The sequence below is a fragment of the Bactrocera neohumeralis genome, chromosome 6 (assembly GCF_024586455.1).
Source record: "Bactrocera neohumeralis isolate Rockhampton chromosome 6, APGP_CSIRO_Bneo_wtdbg2-racon-allhic-juicebox.fasta_v2, whole genome shotgun sequence".
In the NCBI taxonomy this organism is placed as follows: Eukaryota; Metazoa; Arthropoda; class Insecta; order Diptera; family Tephritidae; genus Bactrocera; species Bactrocera neohumeralis.
This window is the reverse complement of record NC_065923.1, coordinates 49,572,719-49,592,640: the sequence shown is the minus strand read 5'-3', so window position 1 is coordinate 49,592,640 and position 19,922 is coordinate 49,572,719. Positions and strand designations below refer to the sequence as shown.

General features: G+C 33.1%; 1 protein-coding gene across 1 annotated transcript; it reads left to right on the top strand.

Moving 5' to 3' along the window:
• The first annotated feature begins 12,989 nt into the window (after window positions 1-12,989).
• On the top strand, window positions 12,990-13,923 carry LOC126762791 (uncharacterized). Its single transcript, XM_050479836.1, has 3 exons — window positions 12,990-13,196; window positions 13,256-13,428; window positions 13,488-13,923. Exons 1-3 carry the CDS (start codon window positions 12,990-12,992, stop codon window positions 13,921-13,923), a joined length of 816 nt encoding a protein of 271 aa, XP_050335793.1.
• Window positions 13,924-19,922: the final 5,999 nt, after the last annotated feature.

Here is a 19,922-nt window from a genome sequence, read left to right as displayed (position 1 = left end):
AATTTTCTCACAGAAATAACGGTACTTTATTTTGACAGATCATTTCAAAGCTTACATATTACATGAAATTGGTTATTATAGAAGATGGAGTGCCCAAATTAATTTTATTTCTTTTCTATTTTTACTAAAATAAAACGACTATTGCACCAATGACGGTGAATTTTGTCCATAAAAAATATGTACATATGTACTTTAAAGAAACTATAGTCGTTTTTTGTAAATAAAGTAAAACATAAAATAATTTATATGTCATCAAATACATTCAATTGAATTGTAGCGTAAGAAGAATGCCAAAATTTGTGTTGTAAATATTTTTTGGTTTTATATGCCTTTTAAACATTGTAATGATCATATCACGGTGAGTTTTGTTCATGAGTGTACATATGTATGTATGTATGTACTTCCGACGCCACATGTATGAATGACCCAAGTTCGCTTGAGAAAACAGAAATAAAAGTTCAGTTATGAGGGGCAAGATGAGAAAATTCGGGATGCTTAGAAAAATTTTTTAATTCATTTCTATTTTGATATTATTGATACTGGATTTTCTTCAAATGATGAAATATACAATCAGTTGAAAGAAGTTATTAAAACTGTACGATTTTTAATTAATATTGATCAGCAGCAAACTTTTACATACAAATTCTATAACACATGAAAAATTATAATTATGATTAACTCACGTTGGTTTGTGAGATACTTATACAGTGAAATATAAAGTTTACATACATTTAGTTCTATTAATCTACGGCACACTAATATTTTATTAAATTAATATATCTTGTGGTTTTTATATATACATACATACATATATACGGTTGAACTTCCCTAACTCGATTCACCATAATCCACAACAAAAAAAGACTTCGATTTCTAAAAGCTGTAAAACATATATGTACATATATTATATACAGTTTTATTTATATACTATACTTTGCATAAAGTAAAAAAAATTCCCTGAAAATTTGAGTCCTTGATATTAATATTAAGAACTGGACCAGGGCATATAAAAATTTCTTTATCTTTAAATTTCTATAGCTCAGAGGCATTTTATGGCATCGCTTTCACTTTAGACACATATTCCTCAGAATTGAACACTCTACAAAAGTGCCCATTGCGACAAAGTCGAAACTCACACCGGCGAGGTAGTACGGGGCTCTAAACCTGATTTTTCCACGAATTTCGCATTTTTTGTATATACATATCTCGTAAATGACAAGAGCTACAAACTTGTAGGAAATTTTATTTGCTACAAAAAAGGTCCGAAGTCAAAATCGCCATCATTAATACTTCTAGAAATATTCGGCTTTTTAAAAATAAAGCAACGATACTCCTCCCATGTATGTTTATAATTTGTATTAGAATGCGAAAATATAGAATTTTGATTTTTTTTATATAATATAGAAATGAAATAAATAAAGCAATTTGTAAATTATTTTTATTGAAATAAAATACGTAAAGAAAGAAACGTTGACCTAAAATTTTTGCGCCCTACGCAATTGGTTTACGTGCCTGAAGGGGCGGCCCTGACAGTACCCATGGAATAAGTGAAAAAATAAAGTATAATCACAATTTTTGTATGAATGGTAGCATGCATCACTCATGGGTTTAAAAACCTTTTAATAATCTACAATTCTACCTCAAACTTTTTTGGAAAATTTCACATTGAAGAGAAAAATCGGCATTTGAATAATTTTATACTTGGTGTCCAATTATAGTACGTTTGCGCCACTATAAGTATGTTGTTAATACGTATGAAATATTGTGAATGAAAACAATAAACACATTAGTTATGAATGTATATAATAGATGCGTAAGTATGTATGTATTTGCTTAATTATAGTTAAAATTTATATTTCAGCTAACACATTCCCAAAGTTTTGAATGTTTTAGGATTGGAGCATTAACTGTGTTTGAACTACAGTATATTGTTCTATAGTAGTTCTATGTATTAAAATTGAAGACTGATTAGGTTGATAAAACACTAACATATGAAAAAATATTCAAAAATACAAGTAAATATGTTCATATGTATGTATAAATCCAATTTTGTGTTGCACGACTGATAAATATACATATAAATCCATTATTAAGCTTTTCACGGGCAATATGTAACTTCTTCAAACGTATTTATGTACATATGTATGTAGATAAAAATCGGTAATGCTGGTCGCGTATCATGTACAAATATGTAAAATTCCCCAAGGTCTTAGAGCATAAAACTAAATATTAATATATTAAACTTTATTATGCTACGTTTTAAATACATACACATTTGTACATATGTATGTATGTTTGCACTTCGATAAAAAAATGATCACGTTGATATTTTGAATATTGTATTGCTAATTTACAATATCCTTTTTAGGGCAACAAAAATGCTGGTACCTCCACATAGAATATGTATGTATGTATGTATGTGCATACGTGTCCATACAAGTTTATATACATACATAAGTACAGTCGTGATCTGAAATAATAGGGTTACGAAAACCACTTATTTTAAATTGCTCAACTACTATGTCAAGTACAATTTATAAAAAAAATCAGATTGCTACTACGATAAATTATGCGACTTTATTTTTATAGGATGATCCATTTCGAGATTCCCTAATTTTTTAAAGAAAAAACACAGAAACTTTGAATTTAATGGGAAATGTTTATTATTATTCGAAAGAACATTCTTTGGCATTTATTTTTTCAAGATTATCTCTTTCAAATGTTGTCTGCGGCTACGTCTCAGGTCTATCCGTTGAGTCCAATTTTCGATGACTCTTTCAAACATTTCAACTGGTAACGATCTTGGTGGCCAATCGACCGGTCCAAACGTGTAATTATCTGCTCACCGAAGTGTTCTCTCAATAAATCCATTAATTGATGCGATGTGTGGGAAGTGGCGCAGGCTTGTTGAAACCAAATGTCGCCAAGATCGCGAGCTTCAACTTCAGGCATCAAATAGTCGCTTATCATGGCGCGATAACGGTCGCCATTGACGGTTACGTTCTCACCGGTATCATTTTTGAAGAAATTAGGGCCGACCGGCCCACAAACCACACTAAACCGTTGTTTTTTCTGCAGCTCTTAAATCTCTTCAGGTTGCTCTTCGGCCCAAATTTAGCTTGTATATACATGTATGTATGTATACCAATGGGCCTCATCGCTGAACGAAATTTGGCTCGAAAACGTCGGATTTTTCACAGAACGTGAATTTTCGTATTAAAGTTGAACGATTTGTAAACGTTGTTCAGGAGTTAGTCTTTTCAAAATGAAGTGGCAACCGATGCTGAACAAAAAGAACACGTCAGCTTGACGCGACTCGCGCGTGATCTGTCAAAAAAGAGCATTGAAAAAAGTACTTCTTGGATCACCCTTTATTCTTCAATGTCAGAGCTGCAAAAGGTTATACTTTTAATCAGCTTTATTATTCATTACACCAAAAAGTATTATCTTACTTTCTCTTTGAGTTTTCTGTTTCAAAAATATTAATAACAAGAAAAAACATGAACTTCGGTTGCACCGAAGCTAGAATACGCTTCACAATTAAAAAAGTTTTTCTTACAAGAACTTGCTTTCGATCGGTAACTTAAAACTCATTCTATAGGTCGATATATGTGTGTGTGTATGTTTTCTACATTTTTTTTAAAGTAATAACTAACGCTAAAATGGATTTTAAAGTTTGTATTTAATATTATGTTGGCTTTTAATATTTTGTTCTTTACCCTCACTTATATCATTCTGACCGCCACTGTACATACTATTGGTACATTAAACTTAGACTGTGTCTATACACAAAGATTTTTGTTGCTCAAACCGCTAGTTTGGCAAGTGGAAAGTCAGAGGGACCGAGTCGCTCGTGCCCGAGGCTTTTTCCGTAACAGTTCAAGGAATATTGGCCATGTGTTCCAAAAATTTGAATTTTATCATTAATTTTTTTTTGCATATAACATAAAAAATGTGTATACATATATAAATATTCATAACATAGAACTTATATTTTAGAAAATGTAATAATTAATAATAATTTTTATAACAATTTTAAAAAGTAGTTTATGGAAAATATTTTCGTGTGTAAATGAAACATAGTAGAATCTTAGAATATAATATATAATGCATTGAACCACACCAAAAGACAATCGCCTAATGATAACCAACAAAAGTTTTCGTGTGTAATCGCGGTCTTAAACGTTGGCTCAATAAACATTTCCTGTTTGCTTTTCTTCTAAGGCGCATAGTTTCAAATATAAGACGATTGACAGTTTCTAACAAAGTTGTCAAACGCTCATCCATCATCAATTCGGCTACATTAATTTCCTTGTCTAATACAAAAGCTGCGCAAAATTAAAAAAAAAATGTTTAAATATGTAAGTGTGTGCAAGTATATGTGCATATACCTACATATGTTAATATATTTGAAAATCTAAAGTGCTAATGTCAATTAATCTCAATATTAGCTTATTGTGGTAAATATAAATCAGAGTAGTGATCCTGGTGCGAAAGTCAAATGGCCAAAAGATTTTTTTAAAGACAAAAGCGTAAAAAACTTCCATTGATTGTGTAAAACGTACAGTATGCAAATACATCCTTATTTTTAAATGAAATGTGGTGTACTATCTTGCATCAATTATCAAAATATTCGTCGTGAGTTAGTGTGAATAATATATGATTGCGACAAAATAATTAGCAGAAATTAAAATTTATTATAATATTGAGCCAATAATACAGAAATTCAGATGCTGAATATGAAATTAGTAAAACTTGAAGCCGTGCATTCATTGGAGGACATTAAGTTGAGAACATAAGGCAATAGGCAAATAATTTCTTATGAAACTAAATTTTTACAATAATGTCTCTTTTTTAATTTTAACCAAATCACAGCTGGCCTATTTTTTGAACATAGAGTATGGTATTTGAAATTATATGTACATGTACTATATGTACATTAAGACAAAAACAAAGCGGAAATTGTAATTAAATTCAATTTATTTTGCTAAGTTGGTACTAGGACTGTCCTTAATTACTATGCCAATAATAGGCGTACGGTGATTCAAGAACATATGTAAGCCTACGAGTGGCACTAAGCCTTCAAAGAAGGTCGAAAGATCGTTGAAGACATGCCTCGTTCCGGACGATCTTCGACCTCTTCAACTGATGAAAATATTTAAAAAGTGAAGGATATGGTGCTTGAAAATCGTCAAGCAGATGTTAGAGAAAGGGCAAGAGATCTCAATATCTCTCGTGAGTCCGATCGAATGATGTTGGTGGATATTTCTGGCATGAAACGCGTTCTTGCTCGAGTCGTTCCGATTGTGACCGAATTTAATGAATGAATGAATACCACCGTTCAACCAGCGTATTTACCAGATTTGGCTACGTGAAATTTTTCCTGTTCCCCAAACTGAAATTTTCGCTCGCTGGAACCCGTTTTCAGTCGAATGAAGATATAAAACAAAATTCGCTGAAGGAGCTGAAGGCCATCTCATAAAGTGCATATGAAAAGAGTTTAGAGGACTGGAAAAGCCGTTGGCTTAAGTGTATTAGATCTGGTGGGGATTATTTTGAAGGCAACAAAATAAAAATTGATGAATAATTAAATATATTGCGTTTTTTACTAACTTTTTTGTCACAATATAAGTGATTATTCGTATTTCTATCAAGTTATTGCTGCAATTAATTTATGGGAACATTTTGTAATTTATTACAAGCTATAACCTAACACATTTTTTTTTTAAACAGTTCACAATTTGCTTTCTTGCGTTTGTCACCTTGGCCACAGCGAAACCACAATGGTTGATATCACATCCTTATGCCGCTCCCGTAGCTGTTGCCGCACCATCGGTAGCTTTGTCAGCTCCCTCGTATGTTGAACCTTATTATGCCTCATATTCAACTGCCCCGTGGTGGTCTTCATATGCCGCTTATCCATATGCTGGCTCCTATTGGTGAAGAATAAACTACCTACGAAAATAATTTTAATTTATATAAGTATGTATGCAAAATATACATACATGCATACATACATGCGTACAATGTAATAATTTTTAAACATCACGATATATTGAAATAAATAAAAACTTTTACAATTTAGTTTTACAACATACACTGTTTGTATAATTACTTAAGTTTTGCATAATAAATAAATTAGTATTTGGTTGGTTAACTTTTGAACATAATAATATGTCCAGGTTGTTGTGGTTATGTCCTTTACTAGGTTTTATGTGGTTGTGTGGCCGGTATTTGTCGTTCCAGATGCTCATATAACTGTTCGATTGGGTTGACATTCCCCGGTAGTGGGGTTTAAAGCTGTGTACGAACATTATACAAAAGCTAGACTTCCGCACTTAAACCATCAATCGCGTCAATTGATAATCAAATAAGCCCTGTTCAGCAACTCAATGGATTTTGTAAAATGTCTTAGTTTTTCCAAATTAACTAACCAATATTTTTAACACTGGGAGCAATGAAAATTATTCCATTTCAACTTACTGTAGGGTTGGCGTTCTGCTATGCATTCTTCTGATTCACCTTTACCAAGTTTTTGAAGGTTGTGTCTTAGAAGTAGAGGCCTATAATGACCCCTACAATGAAATTTACTCCCCTTTTGGTTTTTAGTCTGTTCGCCATCCATACTAACCCAAATAACTTTTGTTGTATACCTTATGTTGCTAGTGTTCGAAGATCTGAAGTGTTCGTCTAGAAATTATTGTTCCAAGCAATTCCTGAAAGAATGAATTGTAGTCCCATAGTTTTCTTCATTGGTACTGCTAATCAGAGTACCATTGGCCCATCATTCTCTACCAGGGAAGAAAAAAGTTGTATTTAACTCCATTTTGATATCTTTTTTCCGTCACATTGACGATCTAGTCGGAATTCGGTGTTCTCTTCATTATATTTTTTTATGTATAATAACCCCGAGATATTTGACATATTTATGTAGCTCGATACTGTAATAGAACGGTAATTCACTAAATAAAAAACAGTAGAATCATTTAATTTTAAAGTGAAGATAAAACCGCAGGATTACATAAACAAATATAGAAAACGTGAAAAAGTGTGTAAAAATTGGAAAATAGAAGTAAGTCCATCTAGTACTATTAAGTGACATCATACATCGCAGCAACAAATCAACCAATTTTTAACAAACTTTCCTATAATATTTCAAGGACTCAGAAAAATGTGTGGAACCCAGTGCATTGTATCTGATTTTTTTGATGACGACATTTGAACCACCAATTGGAAGAAGGGAATAATTACAAAAAGTTCGAACTGAGATAAATAGAAAAAATTGATTTACTCTCAACGTATAGATCAAATACCCATGATATTTTAAAATGGAATGTAGTAAACATTGTTGCCGATAATATGCTGTAAAAAAAAATATTTTATGTAAAGAAAAACAAAAGTTAGGGTAGTTTGAAATTCTTGGAATTATTCCCTTTTTCCAATTTATGAAAATAAAACAAATATTAAAGAATATTAGCACTTACTATATTAATAACATAGAAAAGATATTGTATTAATCCTCATCTATATCAGCACCATCCAATGTGGTTGTGGGCCAAGTCAAAATCAAATCATAAAACGTCTTATACTCTTCAGGAATATATGGTATGATTTTTCGCATATCATTCATCTTTTTTTCGTTTATGGGTAGTTTTGACCGGTATGCCTTTTCGTCAGGTATTTTAGGAGTAGTTCTTGATTTTCGGAGCAAAAAAGATGTGTTTACAAATCCGTCAATGAATTTGGAACGTTCTTTATTGCTTTTTGCCTCTACTAACCTCCCTGTGCTTGTACTTGTGTACGCTTCACCCAATAGACGCTGTGTTTTTTGTATTTTCTTTTTATAAAGGTGAAACCTCTATTTTCTTCTTTTTTGGAATGTTAATCTCATCATCAGATGGTTGGTTCTCAGTTGACATTGTTTTTTCTTCTTTTAAATAATCACAACAACGCGCACCACAAACGTTTGTATTCAAGGTCAAGTGTCAACTAAATAACTGGTAAACAAAACAAAATCGCGATGATCTAAGCAGCCGGCTAACCAGCCAATAAAATTCAGTTATTAATAACGGTTTAAGTGAATAAAAATGTCAAATTAAAATGACCTTTAATTGTATGACAAAAGTTTGTTAGTTGGAAGAAATAAATAAATCCATGATTTATTCCCTTCTTCCAACTTACATTTTTTTTGGCCGCTAGTATTACAATGGCGTTTGACCTTTTCATTTCTTTTTTCAACCTGACGAGTAGTTTTACGATTGAAAAGAGCTAATATGAGTAAAAATCTATTTCGTCAAAAACGGCTTTTATTCCCTTCTTCCAATTGGTGGTTCATTTATCATGCCAAAAATGGGTAAATAATATAAATATTTCGATTTTTCGGTTGACTTTGTACCGCATCTATCGTTCAATATGTAAGAAATCTTAGTGATATTCAAAAAAAAAATCTCTTTCTAATAACAATGTATCCTCTTGCCTTAAACAAATGGAATTAGTGCAACGCTTCCATTATTTTAATACAAAATTTGACAACATCTGAAGTTACTTTCCGGCTTTGATCTTTTCAAAGTGTATTAAATGTTCGGCTACTCGCGAACTTAACCCTTTCTTTATATGTACATAAGTACATACATACATATGTACATATACATATATGTATATATGAATATATTAATATAATAATACAGTACTTATCGGATATAAGCCCCCCGTTAAAAGCAATATACAGAAAAATTCCCGGTTAATGTGTTCCCCGTTTAAAAGGTCTCCCCGCTTATAATATTGAAAATGTGCGAGCCATTTAAAGAAATCCATACAAAAATCCCCGGATATAAGAATGAAAAATCTGACAACACTTATTTGATTTTTTTTGCGGTATGGCAATCTGTAAAAACATATGTTTTTTGATTAATGGCGGTAAATGTGAAACTTTGGCAAAAGTGTATGTGAAATAATTTCTATGTTTGCAAAATGTATTAGGGTTTAATTTTTTACAGGATGGCTGGTAACAAAAGAAAGGCAAAATTTAAAACTACACCCACTGATCAGAAATTTGAAGATACAGTTGCTGAAGTAGAAAAAATTGTTGAGAGCCTGGCAGATGCAAATACACAAAGCTCATTTGAAACTTACATACATATGTACTATGTACATACATATATTGTATGTGATGACGACATTGCATGCTATGGCAATTGGACTGATGAGGAAATTGTCAGTTCCATTGTTGAAGCAGAAGCAGATCCACTGCAAATGGATAACGACGGGTCTGAAGATGAAGAGGAGACTGAGGAAATGCTAAAAACACCGTCACTTGCAGGAGTTCTGTATTGCATTCACAGCCTCAGAGCCCACTTCGCGCCAAAAAATAAATACATTGCTGAATTAGAAGGCATGGAAGGAGACATTCTCCATAATGAGATGTCTTTCCAATCTAAAACAACAACAATTTTTTTTAAATGTAATTTTTTAAGACTTCGTTCTGTGCAAAATTTTTTCAAGCATGGGCGACAAAGATCTCATTTGTTCCTTACATTTTTATGTTTTGTTTTTTATATGAATTTTACTTTTGTTTTTTTCTGTTCACTATGTGTATAAATATACTAAATTACTTTTCAAAAGTATCTAATAAATACTTACATACTCGTAGCTTAAAAAAGTAGTTATTTCATATGTGCACTTTTATATAAGCCTTAAAAGGTACATAAAGCGGAATTTTCATATAAGCCCTAAAAGTGCTGTTATCCGGGGTTTTCATATAAGACTTCCCCGGATAAAGTGTTTCAATTTTGAGCATTTCGCTCGGCTCTTATATCCGAAAGATACTGTAAATGCAAATTATTAAAAAATACATAACAAACGACAGTTTTCTATTTGCATTCTCTATTATTTTACTCGTAAATCAACTAGCTTTCACCTAATGATATTTATAAAATACTTTTATAAGATACTGTCGAAGTGGCAACACAGCGGGCCGAATACACACGCAAAATTGTAACGTTGACGCCAAGTATAGGTGCTCTGCCATAATGCATATATGTACATACTTATATATGTAATATACTACATATAACCAGGCATACGTTCTTTTGGACGTATCCCAGTAAACAAAAATTAAGCAAGCATTTTTGAATGCCACTCAATCAACATTACAAGTTGTGGTTAGGTTCCTTCTAGTTAAGAAAAGAGTAAAACAAGAAACAACGTAAACTTCGATTGCACCAAAACTATAATACCCTACAAATACAGAGCCATACAGAGGACATGATTTTGATCATGAAACCCAAGGAACTTTGTTTTAGTATGGGGTATGATAATATTTGTACGATGCTACTCCAACTTCTATATACTACATATACATATATGTACATATGTATAATGATTTTCGTTTTTCTAACAAACTTTTTGTCGAATACGTCGGTCAGTGTACATATGTATGTATATGTTATATGTATCGGGTGATTTTTTAAGAGCTTGATAACTTTTTTTTTAAAAAAAACGCATAAAATTTGCAAAATCTCATCGGTTCTTTATTTGAAACGTTAGATGGTTCATGACATTTACTTGTTGAAGATAATTTCATTTAAATGTTGACCGCGGCTGCGTCTTAGGTGGTCCATTCGGAAAGTCCAATTTAGGGCAACTTTTTCGAGCATTTCGGCCGGAATAGCCCGAATTTCTTCGGGTTGTCTTCTGGAATAGTTGCTGGCTTATTTCTGTAGACTTTAGACTTGACGTAGCCCCACAAAAAATAGTCTAAAGGCGTTAAATCGCATGATCTTGGTGGCCAACTGCCCATGCATCCCGAAAAATGCACTGTTTGGTGTGGTTTGTACGCTGGAATCATGGAGATGCTGTTGGACGCAACGTTACGGTGAATGGCGATCGCTATCGTTCGATGCTAACAAACTTTTTGTTGCCAAAAATGGAAGAACTGAACTTGGTTGACATGTGGTTTCAACAAGATGGCGCTACATGCCACACAGCTCGAGATTCTATGGCCATTTTGAGGGAAAACTTCGGAGAACAATTCATCTCAAGAAATGGACCCGTAAGTTGGCCACCAAGATCATGCGATTTAACGCCTTTAGACTATTTTTTGTGGGGCTACGTCAAGTCTAAAGTCTACAGAAATAAGCCAGCAACTATTCCAGCTTTGGAAGACAACATTTCCGAAGAAATTCGGGCTATTCCGGCCGAAATGCTCGAAAAAGTTGCCCAAAATTGGACTTTCCGAATAGACCACCTAAGACGCAGCCGCGGTCAACATTTAAATGAAATTATCTTCAAAAAGTAAATGTCATGAACCAATCTAACGTTTCAAATAAAGAACCGATGAGATTTTGCAAATTTTATGCGTTTTTTTTTAAAAAAAAAGTTATCAAGCTCTTAAAAATCACCCGATATATGCATATATATAACAACTCTGTTATAAACGTAAGCGGTGCCTACGATAATAAAAAAGAGGAAGAAGATATATACATATATACAGTGAAACTTCGATAAGTCGTAACCTCGATAAGGGAAAAACCTTGATATTTCATAGTATTTCTTCGGTCCCTAGAAAAATTCGCGAAAAATGCATGTATTTCGGTCCCTTTGATAACTCGTATTTTTCTTGAGACAAAAATTGAAAAATGTGTATCAAAAGTTTCTACAACTCGTATTTTTGTTCACAAAATTTTTTGTACAATTTTTCAAAATACATACATACATATATTGATTGAATAACATATGTACTTCATATTTTAAAATTTAAATATGTACAATCATTTCTTGTTTTTTATGTAAAATTGAAAAAACAAATAAAAAAACTCTATAATTCGTTTTTTCTGTATGTTGCCTCTATAAGTTGTATAACTTGATAACTTAAAAAACTCCATAGCTCGTATTTAAATTGTGGTCCCTTGCAAATACGAGTTATCGAAGTTTCACTGTATAAAGTCTGATTTACTTATGCTTATATGTATTTACATATGTATATATACAGTGGAACTTCCATATTCCATAATTCGAACTTCTATAACACAAACTCTTGAATTGGTAATCGAAGTCAAATTTCATACAAATTTCCTTCCACTACTCGAGGTCTCTCTAACTATATGCACATATGTATATTGCTTGGTTTCCGATCCTCTGGTTGACGGGTTGCACCTTAAAGTATTTCCCTGGCTTTGATTCTTGCAAGTTGCAAGAGTATAAATAGTTCGGTTGTACCCGAACTTAAGGCTTCCTTATTCATTTCTATTTTTCAATAGACACATTTACCAGCTTACATACATACATAGATATGTAATTACTTATTTTCGGATGTCTATACATACCCAGTTTTAAATGGACCAATTACGTTGGATTTATGTATGTATGTATATATGGTATGTAAGTATGCTTGTGTCTGTTCATTGAGGTGATCCTTAAAAATTAATTTTATCTTCGTTCTCAGTTAAAAAAAGGTACGTGAAGGCCCTTGCGCTGTGAGCAAAGTGTATATTCAAAAATTCAAAATCTTTTAAGTCCTACTGAATGTAATCTAAATTTTGAGACAATAAAAAGTTAACTAGTTTTTGACAACTTTGTCAAAGAAGTTAAGATTTTGTAGAAAGAAAATAGAAATTTTTTATTTAGGAGCACCGTTATTATAAACTTAAAATCGAAACATACATACTTATGTATATTGGTACTAATTTAAATGAGAGGTTATGTAGTTAATATAAATATGTACATATATATGCATACATATACACATATGTAGATATGTGAGTAAACACGTGCAGATAACTATGCACGGAAGTAAGTATATAATATGCAAACGAAATTCGAAGAAACGCCCCAGAAATTCCTTAAACGCTTCTGAGAATTTATAAGAATAAAAAGAAAGGAATATACTTGTATACATAGCACAAAGCGCCTCGAAAATTCTTAAGAAAACTTTGACAATTTTTTTATTTTCACAATAAAAGTGTGTTTTCTGAAATTTGAAAAGAATTACAATGAATATCTATTTTAAAGCTGAAACGAATCCAGCAGGTTGGGTTGCAGATCAACAACATCAATCATTAATTCAGTATCGTCGTTCTCCATTTGAGTTTCCATCAACACAATATGAATCGTATCAGGAAAATGGCACTAAATATCTTAAAAGCTTAAAACCGATATCAGATGCTCTTCAAGATGAGCTAAATGCATGCACAGGCGAGGTAATATAAAAAAAACAAATTTCGTGCTAATAGTGATTCTATAAATCGATCCATTTCAGGTATTTCTTAGCGGCATACCGCCGGAAATTCCAGCAGAATCTATTGCCGAAATCGCTGCATTAATAGGTGAGATATATATACTGAGGTACAAGGTAACATTCTCTGGGAATTCTCGAGGCTTTGCTTATCTTCAATACATAAATCCCACACTCATGCAGCTGGCTATAATTCGGTAAAAATTTCGTAATCTTCATAATAAATATTCCACTAATATCTCGAATTTATATGTAGCTTGCCGGCTCTTTTTCGACAACACTCATTACCCATGATTCGCGTTCGCCAATCACGAAACTCTTCAAAACTTTTACTGAAGAAAACTTATTGCATTTCGCCACAGAATGTTTATGAAATGTTACGTAACCTAATAGCTTTTGACAAATTAGTCGGACGCGAAATATTTCCCGGTTATTTTGAATATCAAATAATATTTAAATGCAATGAAGAAGCAGTTCATGCTCGACGTGATCTTTTGCGCACCATTTCCAAGTTTGGAAAAAATGCCATAGTGGTTTGGGATACTAGTAGTGAAGAAACGGATTTTACAAAGGATTTCATTAGGTGCGAAAACAACGTGAAAGTAGAGACGAAACACACTACTTTTCTTCTCCCAAGAGACTCTCAGTACTCTGAATCAATGACCGCCGAAATTGGTTTCCTTGAACTTTAACGAAGTTGCTAAAAGAGATAGTATCAAGAAAGATGATGATGTTAGAAACAGAACAATTAGATACATACTTACATATATGCGTCGAATATTAAGTCGCAGATCTGCATAAATATAAGCATATTCATGTGCATACCTTTAAATTTAAAGCTACTTGTTATGAATTATTACTACTGTCGAGGAACTTAATGAATAATCTTGTACGAATATTTTTTGTTTAAATAATAAATTGGTAAAATTTAATGGAATTTTAGTAATTTGAAACCTACTACTCTCTGTAAGTATACAAGTATAGTAGGAGTAAGCAAATCTTAGCCCTGAAGCTCGAGGATTTTACACTTGGTGAGTGTTACGCAGTAAAGCAGTTTCCTTGTTGTTGATGCCTTCATGCCGACAAATAAAATCTATTAATAGAGTACGAATTTAGGGGTAGGTGATGGACGAACTACTTAGAAATCTGTCTTTTAGTAGTGCTCTTTTTGAGATCCTGTAGTATAGTGGAATTATTGCTTTTGTGTGGTTTTCTTATTGTTATCTCTTAAGAATTTGATTCTGTTAAGTTATTGGAAATTATCAAACTTTGTAGAACAGGTATGATTATCATCTAAGGTTAACTCAGGCAGAGAATGTAAAAAAATGGAGAAGGTGCAAATTGAATTCTGTATGATGGTTCGATTGGACGGCCAACAGAGCCGATAGAATTGAAATAAGGAATTCACCATTCTCGCTGCTATTTAGCAGAAATGAGCACGTTCAATGGCAGAAATATATGTAAAACGACTGAATTGAATGAATAAATTGAAGAAAAATATACGAAGTCACACAGAGAATGTAAAAAAGCATTCTTTGAGTCACATATGCAGTGGCGTAGCTACAACTTCGGGCGCCCGCGGCCAAGGGTGTTCTGCCGTCCCCCTTTATCTACCTACCTACAAGCTTCATGGTTCGAACAAAAGTGAATTTTTACAAAATATCTTAGATATTAAGTATATAAAATTTAGGAACTAAAATCCACGCAAATTCTGAAGTTCCAAAATTCTCACAATACGGTTTTTGAGGAAATTGATAGTAAATTTACAAGACATTTTATTAAAAAACATAGAAAAATCGCATTTACGCCCTATATCTTGTACACTTTTGACACAATTTGCAGGAATTTTTGCCTATTTTGCCTACTATTTTTAAGAAAGATATAAGCCAAAAGATATAAGACAAATTCAAAGACTGAAGAGTATTCGAGTAAAAATTAATATTTTTCATTGTTATTCAGATTATTACATTGTGAGTGTACAACTCTTTATGTTTAAAATTTGTTGAAGTATTTTTCTGAATATTAAAAAACAGCGAAGATTGTTTTGCCGCCCCCAAGACGTTGCGCCCGAGGCGACGGCCCCCTTCGCCCCCTCCTAGCTACGCCACTGCACATGTGCGTGATTATTAGTATCATATGAACCATAAAATCGGGAAAAATTAGGTAAAAAGAATTTTAATTTTATTTCTCTTTAATTTTATTTTTGAATTTTTAAATAAATTAATATTTTAAATAAATTATATTTATTTCGACTATTACAAAATGAAGATGTGCCAAATGAACTTCATTTCTTCATAGAAAATTGATGACCTTCAAACATAAATATACATACATATGCATATTCCCATTATTTCCTTATCATGTCTACATTTGTATCATAAGAATTTCTATGACATATACATATGTATGTAAGTATATTATTTTTTTGTCACATTTGTCTGTATGTTTACGAAAGCAGATATGAGCCACATACATATGTACATATGTACAAACATTCATAAGGGCAACTGTCTCACGCATCTTTTCGCATCTCCGTTGTCACGAGCAACCAATGGCGGAAGCTCACGTTTTGTCAAAGAGTCAATGTGTCGAAACACTGACGCGACGACAAAGCTTCACAACATTGTGTTGTTGGTAGAAAATCGGAGCTGTGCCGAAAAACTCAAACCAAGGAACGCCGATTGACACTGCTTCCCTTGCCGCTGAAACAGCTTCGCCTACAAACCTGCGTAAATGTACATGTGTATATGTATGTATGTATATGTACGAGCGTGAGTACATATCGAAGCAGATTTTTGCGAGCCACGGAAAAATATTTTAGAATTGACCAATATTATAATTCGAAAACAGCTATGTTGCCACTTTTCTCACTTCCTTTTTAGAACAAACGAAAAGACGCTTGTAGGCAAAGGCATGCTCGGGGAGATGTAATGGTGTGTGCTTTTATGAATGAGGCGAGTTTTTCTGTTTAAAGTGCGCTTGCGTTCATGAATGAAAATGTTGTTGTTGTGTGTTTTTCTACAAATTTGGTCATCAACTATTTGGTTGCCATATTGACTTGTGACGCTGCTGATGCTTTTTAAGACAATTGTTGTTTTTGTAGAACAATGTTCGTATTTTTTGCGGGTGACATATCTGTATGTAAGTTTGTGTATGCATTATTTGTGTGCCAATGTCATGTGCACATATTTATGTATGTACATACATATGTACATATGAGCAGCGCGCACATGTTTTTATTGATAAGTGACAATATGAATTCGCGAAAGCGAACTTAAACACATATGATCATGATGCACGCGAATATAAGTTTTGAATGATAAAACATACGATTTATGTTCATTTATCACTATTGTAATATATTTCATTTTTTAAATAATATTATAATAGTTTGTTATATAAATATGTAAGTATGAATATATCAAATATAAAAAATAATTAAAAAATGGGCTTTATTTTTACATTAACTACGAATATTGCTCTGAAAAGTAATTTAATTCAAATGTATTCAGTTGCACCTGTATTCATAAATATGCACAAAAAGAATTCATATGAATATACATGTTTGCATATAAACGTATAAAAATAGAAGCAAAAGAGCGAACATACATACATACGTCTGTTAGAGCAATATATAGTTTTGAGCATAATTTTTATTCTACGCTCAGCTCTGTTCAAGCGAAAATGTTAAAATTTCTCCTGCCGAGATGGCAGTGGTGAAACTTCTCCATCTCGTCCGAATTAGCCAAAAATATTTTTACGTTCTCCGCGCCGTGAACCTCTCTATGATAAACGTTCTCTGTCTATGATAAACGTTCTCTGTTCTGGTTCACATTTAGTCAGAACATGAACCAAATGGTAAAGTGTTCGAATAATGTTTCGCAATTCCATTTTCGTAATTATTTCCAGCGTTTAAGACAAGAACCAAAATAAGTTCGAAGTCACCGAATCGAAATCGGAATTCAGCCATTCTGAGCTGAAAAGGCAGGAACGTAGAATAACGTTATTCTGACCAAATCCTAATAAAATCAAAACTATTTGTATCAAATTGAACATACTCCTGAAAATTTAATAAAAAACACGTTATTTGATATACGTTCTCTGATGTCTCCAAGTTCGAATGCAGTCAGAACATGAACCAAACGATGATGTGTTCGAATGTTGCTTCGCAATCGCATTTTCGTAATTACTTCCAGCGTTTAAGATAAGAACCAAAATAAATTCGATGTCACCTCCGCAGAAATCGGGATTCAGCCATTCTGCAGAGAACGTATATATTAGACAGAGAACGTTTATCATAGAGAGGTTCACGGCGCGGAGAACGTAAAAATATTTTTGGAATTAGCCGAGTCATAAAAAGGCAAGATAGTTTTAAGCGTTGCGATCTACAGAAACAAAAAAACAGCCAAAATTAAGAATTAGATTAAAGTTTATTATTTTTAAATGTTACTTGTTAAGAGTAGATAAAATAATTTTTTAATGGTAAAGAGTGGGTCTGTTAGATCAAATGTGCTGGAATGAGAATTGAAATCATGACATATACGGCGGAATGGTTCGTTTAACTCAAAATTTGTTCCAGAAAATTTTAAAAGTAAGGGTCTAAATTGCCTGGTAAAGCGAGCGGGAACGTTAAAATTAATATCAGATAAAAGAGATGGGCCACACACTGACCCATTCATGAGTTTGACAAGAAATACATATTATACCAAGCATCTCCCTACGACTAGCGAGTGTCGAGATTTATAAGTTTTAAACGGTTAGTGTAAGGGGGAAGATTTAAACTGGAATCCCAATGCAAATGATTTAAGGCAAAAAGTAAAAATTGTTTTTGAACGGACTCTAACTTATCCGAATAGACTTGGTAACTAGGGTTCCAAACCACAGAAGCATACTCTAATATAGGCCTCACCAGAGATGTAAAAAGAATTTTTGTGGTAAGCGGATCTCTAAATTCTTTAGACCAACGTTTAACAAAACTAAGAGCGCCTTTAGCTTTAAAAATCGTGGAAGATGCGTGAAGATTAAAATTGAGTTTGGGGTCCATAGTTACTCCCAGATCAACAAAACTGCATACTTGCTCCTACCTAAAATTTTGTATTGCGTATGAAGTAGGGTCTACAGATCTTCGTGAAAAGCACATCGTTTTACATTTTTTAAGGTTCAATGGCATGTTATTTCTATCACACAAAGAAACTAGGTTGTTTAAGTCTGTTTGTAACTGAAATCTTTCGCTATTTGAAGTTTGTATATGTTTTAAAAAGTTTTACATCGTCAGCATATAATAAAACTCTTAAATACTTAACATCAGATGATATGTCATTAATAAATAATAAGGACAGAATTGGACCAAGATGGCTACCTTGAGGAACGCCTGAAGGAACATTGATTATGTCAGATAAAGTATCGTAAAATATGACTTGTTGAATTCTATTACTAAGATAAGAAGCAACCCATTTTAGAAATATTGGTTGAAAAAAGAAGATCAAGTTTATTCAAAAGAATTGAATGGTTTACTTTATCAAAAGCTTTACTAAAATCTGTGTATATAACATCAGTATTCTTATTCTCCCAAAAGCCCGTTGATACATGTGATACAAATTCAAGCAAATTAGTTATTGTGTATTTCCCTTTACGAAAACCGTGCTGAGAACAAGAAATTAGTGGAGAGATCCGGATATTAATTCTTTTTGTGCGTATTTATGAATACATGTGCAATTGAATACATTTGAATTAATTTACTTTTTCAAAGCAATATTCGTAGTTAATGTGAAAATAAGGCCTAATTATTTCCTATGTTTGATATATACATATACATATACATATGTACATATGTCTATACTTCTTACATCTGTTTTTATGATAAACGTTCTCTGTTCACGGCTTCCGATCTTAGATCTAGTATCATCTGGGTAACCAAAAAACATGCGTTTGAAGGCAAGCTAAAATTGTGTTGTGCGCTGGGTTTGGGACCCGCTACCTAAAAAATACTTTCCCATGAAAAGAAGAAAATAACCTCGGATGAGAGACTCCCTTTTGATGACGACCACTGCAAACGTATTAAGGATTACGATTTTAGGACATGCACCTGGAATGTCCGGACCCTTAATTGGGAAGGTGCCGCTGCCCAGCTGGTTGATGTCCTCGCAAAAATAAAGGCTGACATCACCGCCGTCCAAGAAATGTGATGCACTGGACAAGGACTGAGCTTGTGGCTTTTACTACAGTGGCCATATAAAAGAGCGCAAATTCGGTGTGGGATTACTTAAATGGGTTGAGGCTGATTGACTTCGCCGGGGCCCGAAATATGGTTATCTGTAGTACAAGATTCCAGCATAGACAAATTCATCAAGCTGTCTTCGGATCGAAAGGCCACCAACCAGATCAATCAGTCTCCAGCGTTTTAGACGTACGCACGCTCCGAGGTCCTAGCATTGACTTGGACCACTATCTTGTTGCAGCCAAGATACACACCCGCCTCTGTGCAGCAAAAAACGCACAAGGAAGGTTCGACGTCGAAAAGCTGCAATCTCAACAGACAGCCGAACGATTTTCTACTCGACTTGCACTCCTGCTCTCATGCACTCATCGGCAACGCGTTATAACGAAACTGTGGGACGACATTTAAAGTTTCTTACGAAGAGCTGCAAATGAAACCATTGGTTTTCGGAGAAGGTAAAATAACAGCTGGTAC

What these genes read in the sequence shown, in the direction of transcription:
- LOC126762791 (XM_050479836.1), top strand. Translation starts at nt 12,990, where the DNA reads ATGAATATCTATTTTAAAGCTGAAACGAATCCAGCAGGTTGGGTTGCA. An exon ending in TAAATGCATGCACAGGCGAG is followed by an intron (nt 13,197 to 13,255) that starts GTAATATAAAAA and finishes GATCCATTTCAG; the next exon opens with GTATTTCTTAGCGGCATACC. An exon ending in ATGCAGCTGGCTATAATTCG is followed by an intron (nt 13,429 to 13,487) that starts GTAAAAATTTCG and finishes ATTTATATGTAG; the next exon opens with CTTGCCGGCTCTTTTTCGAC.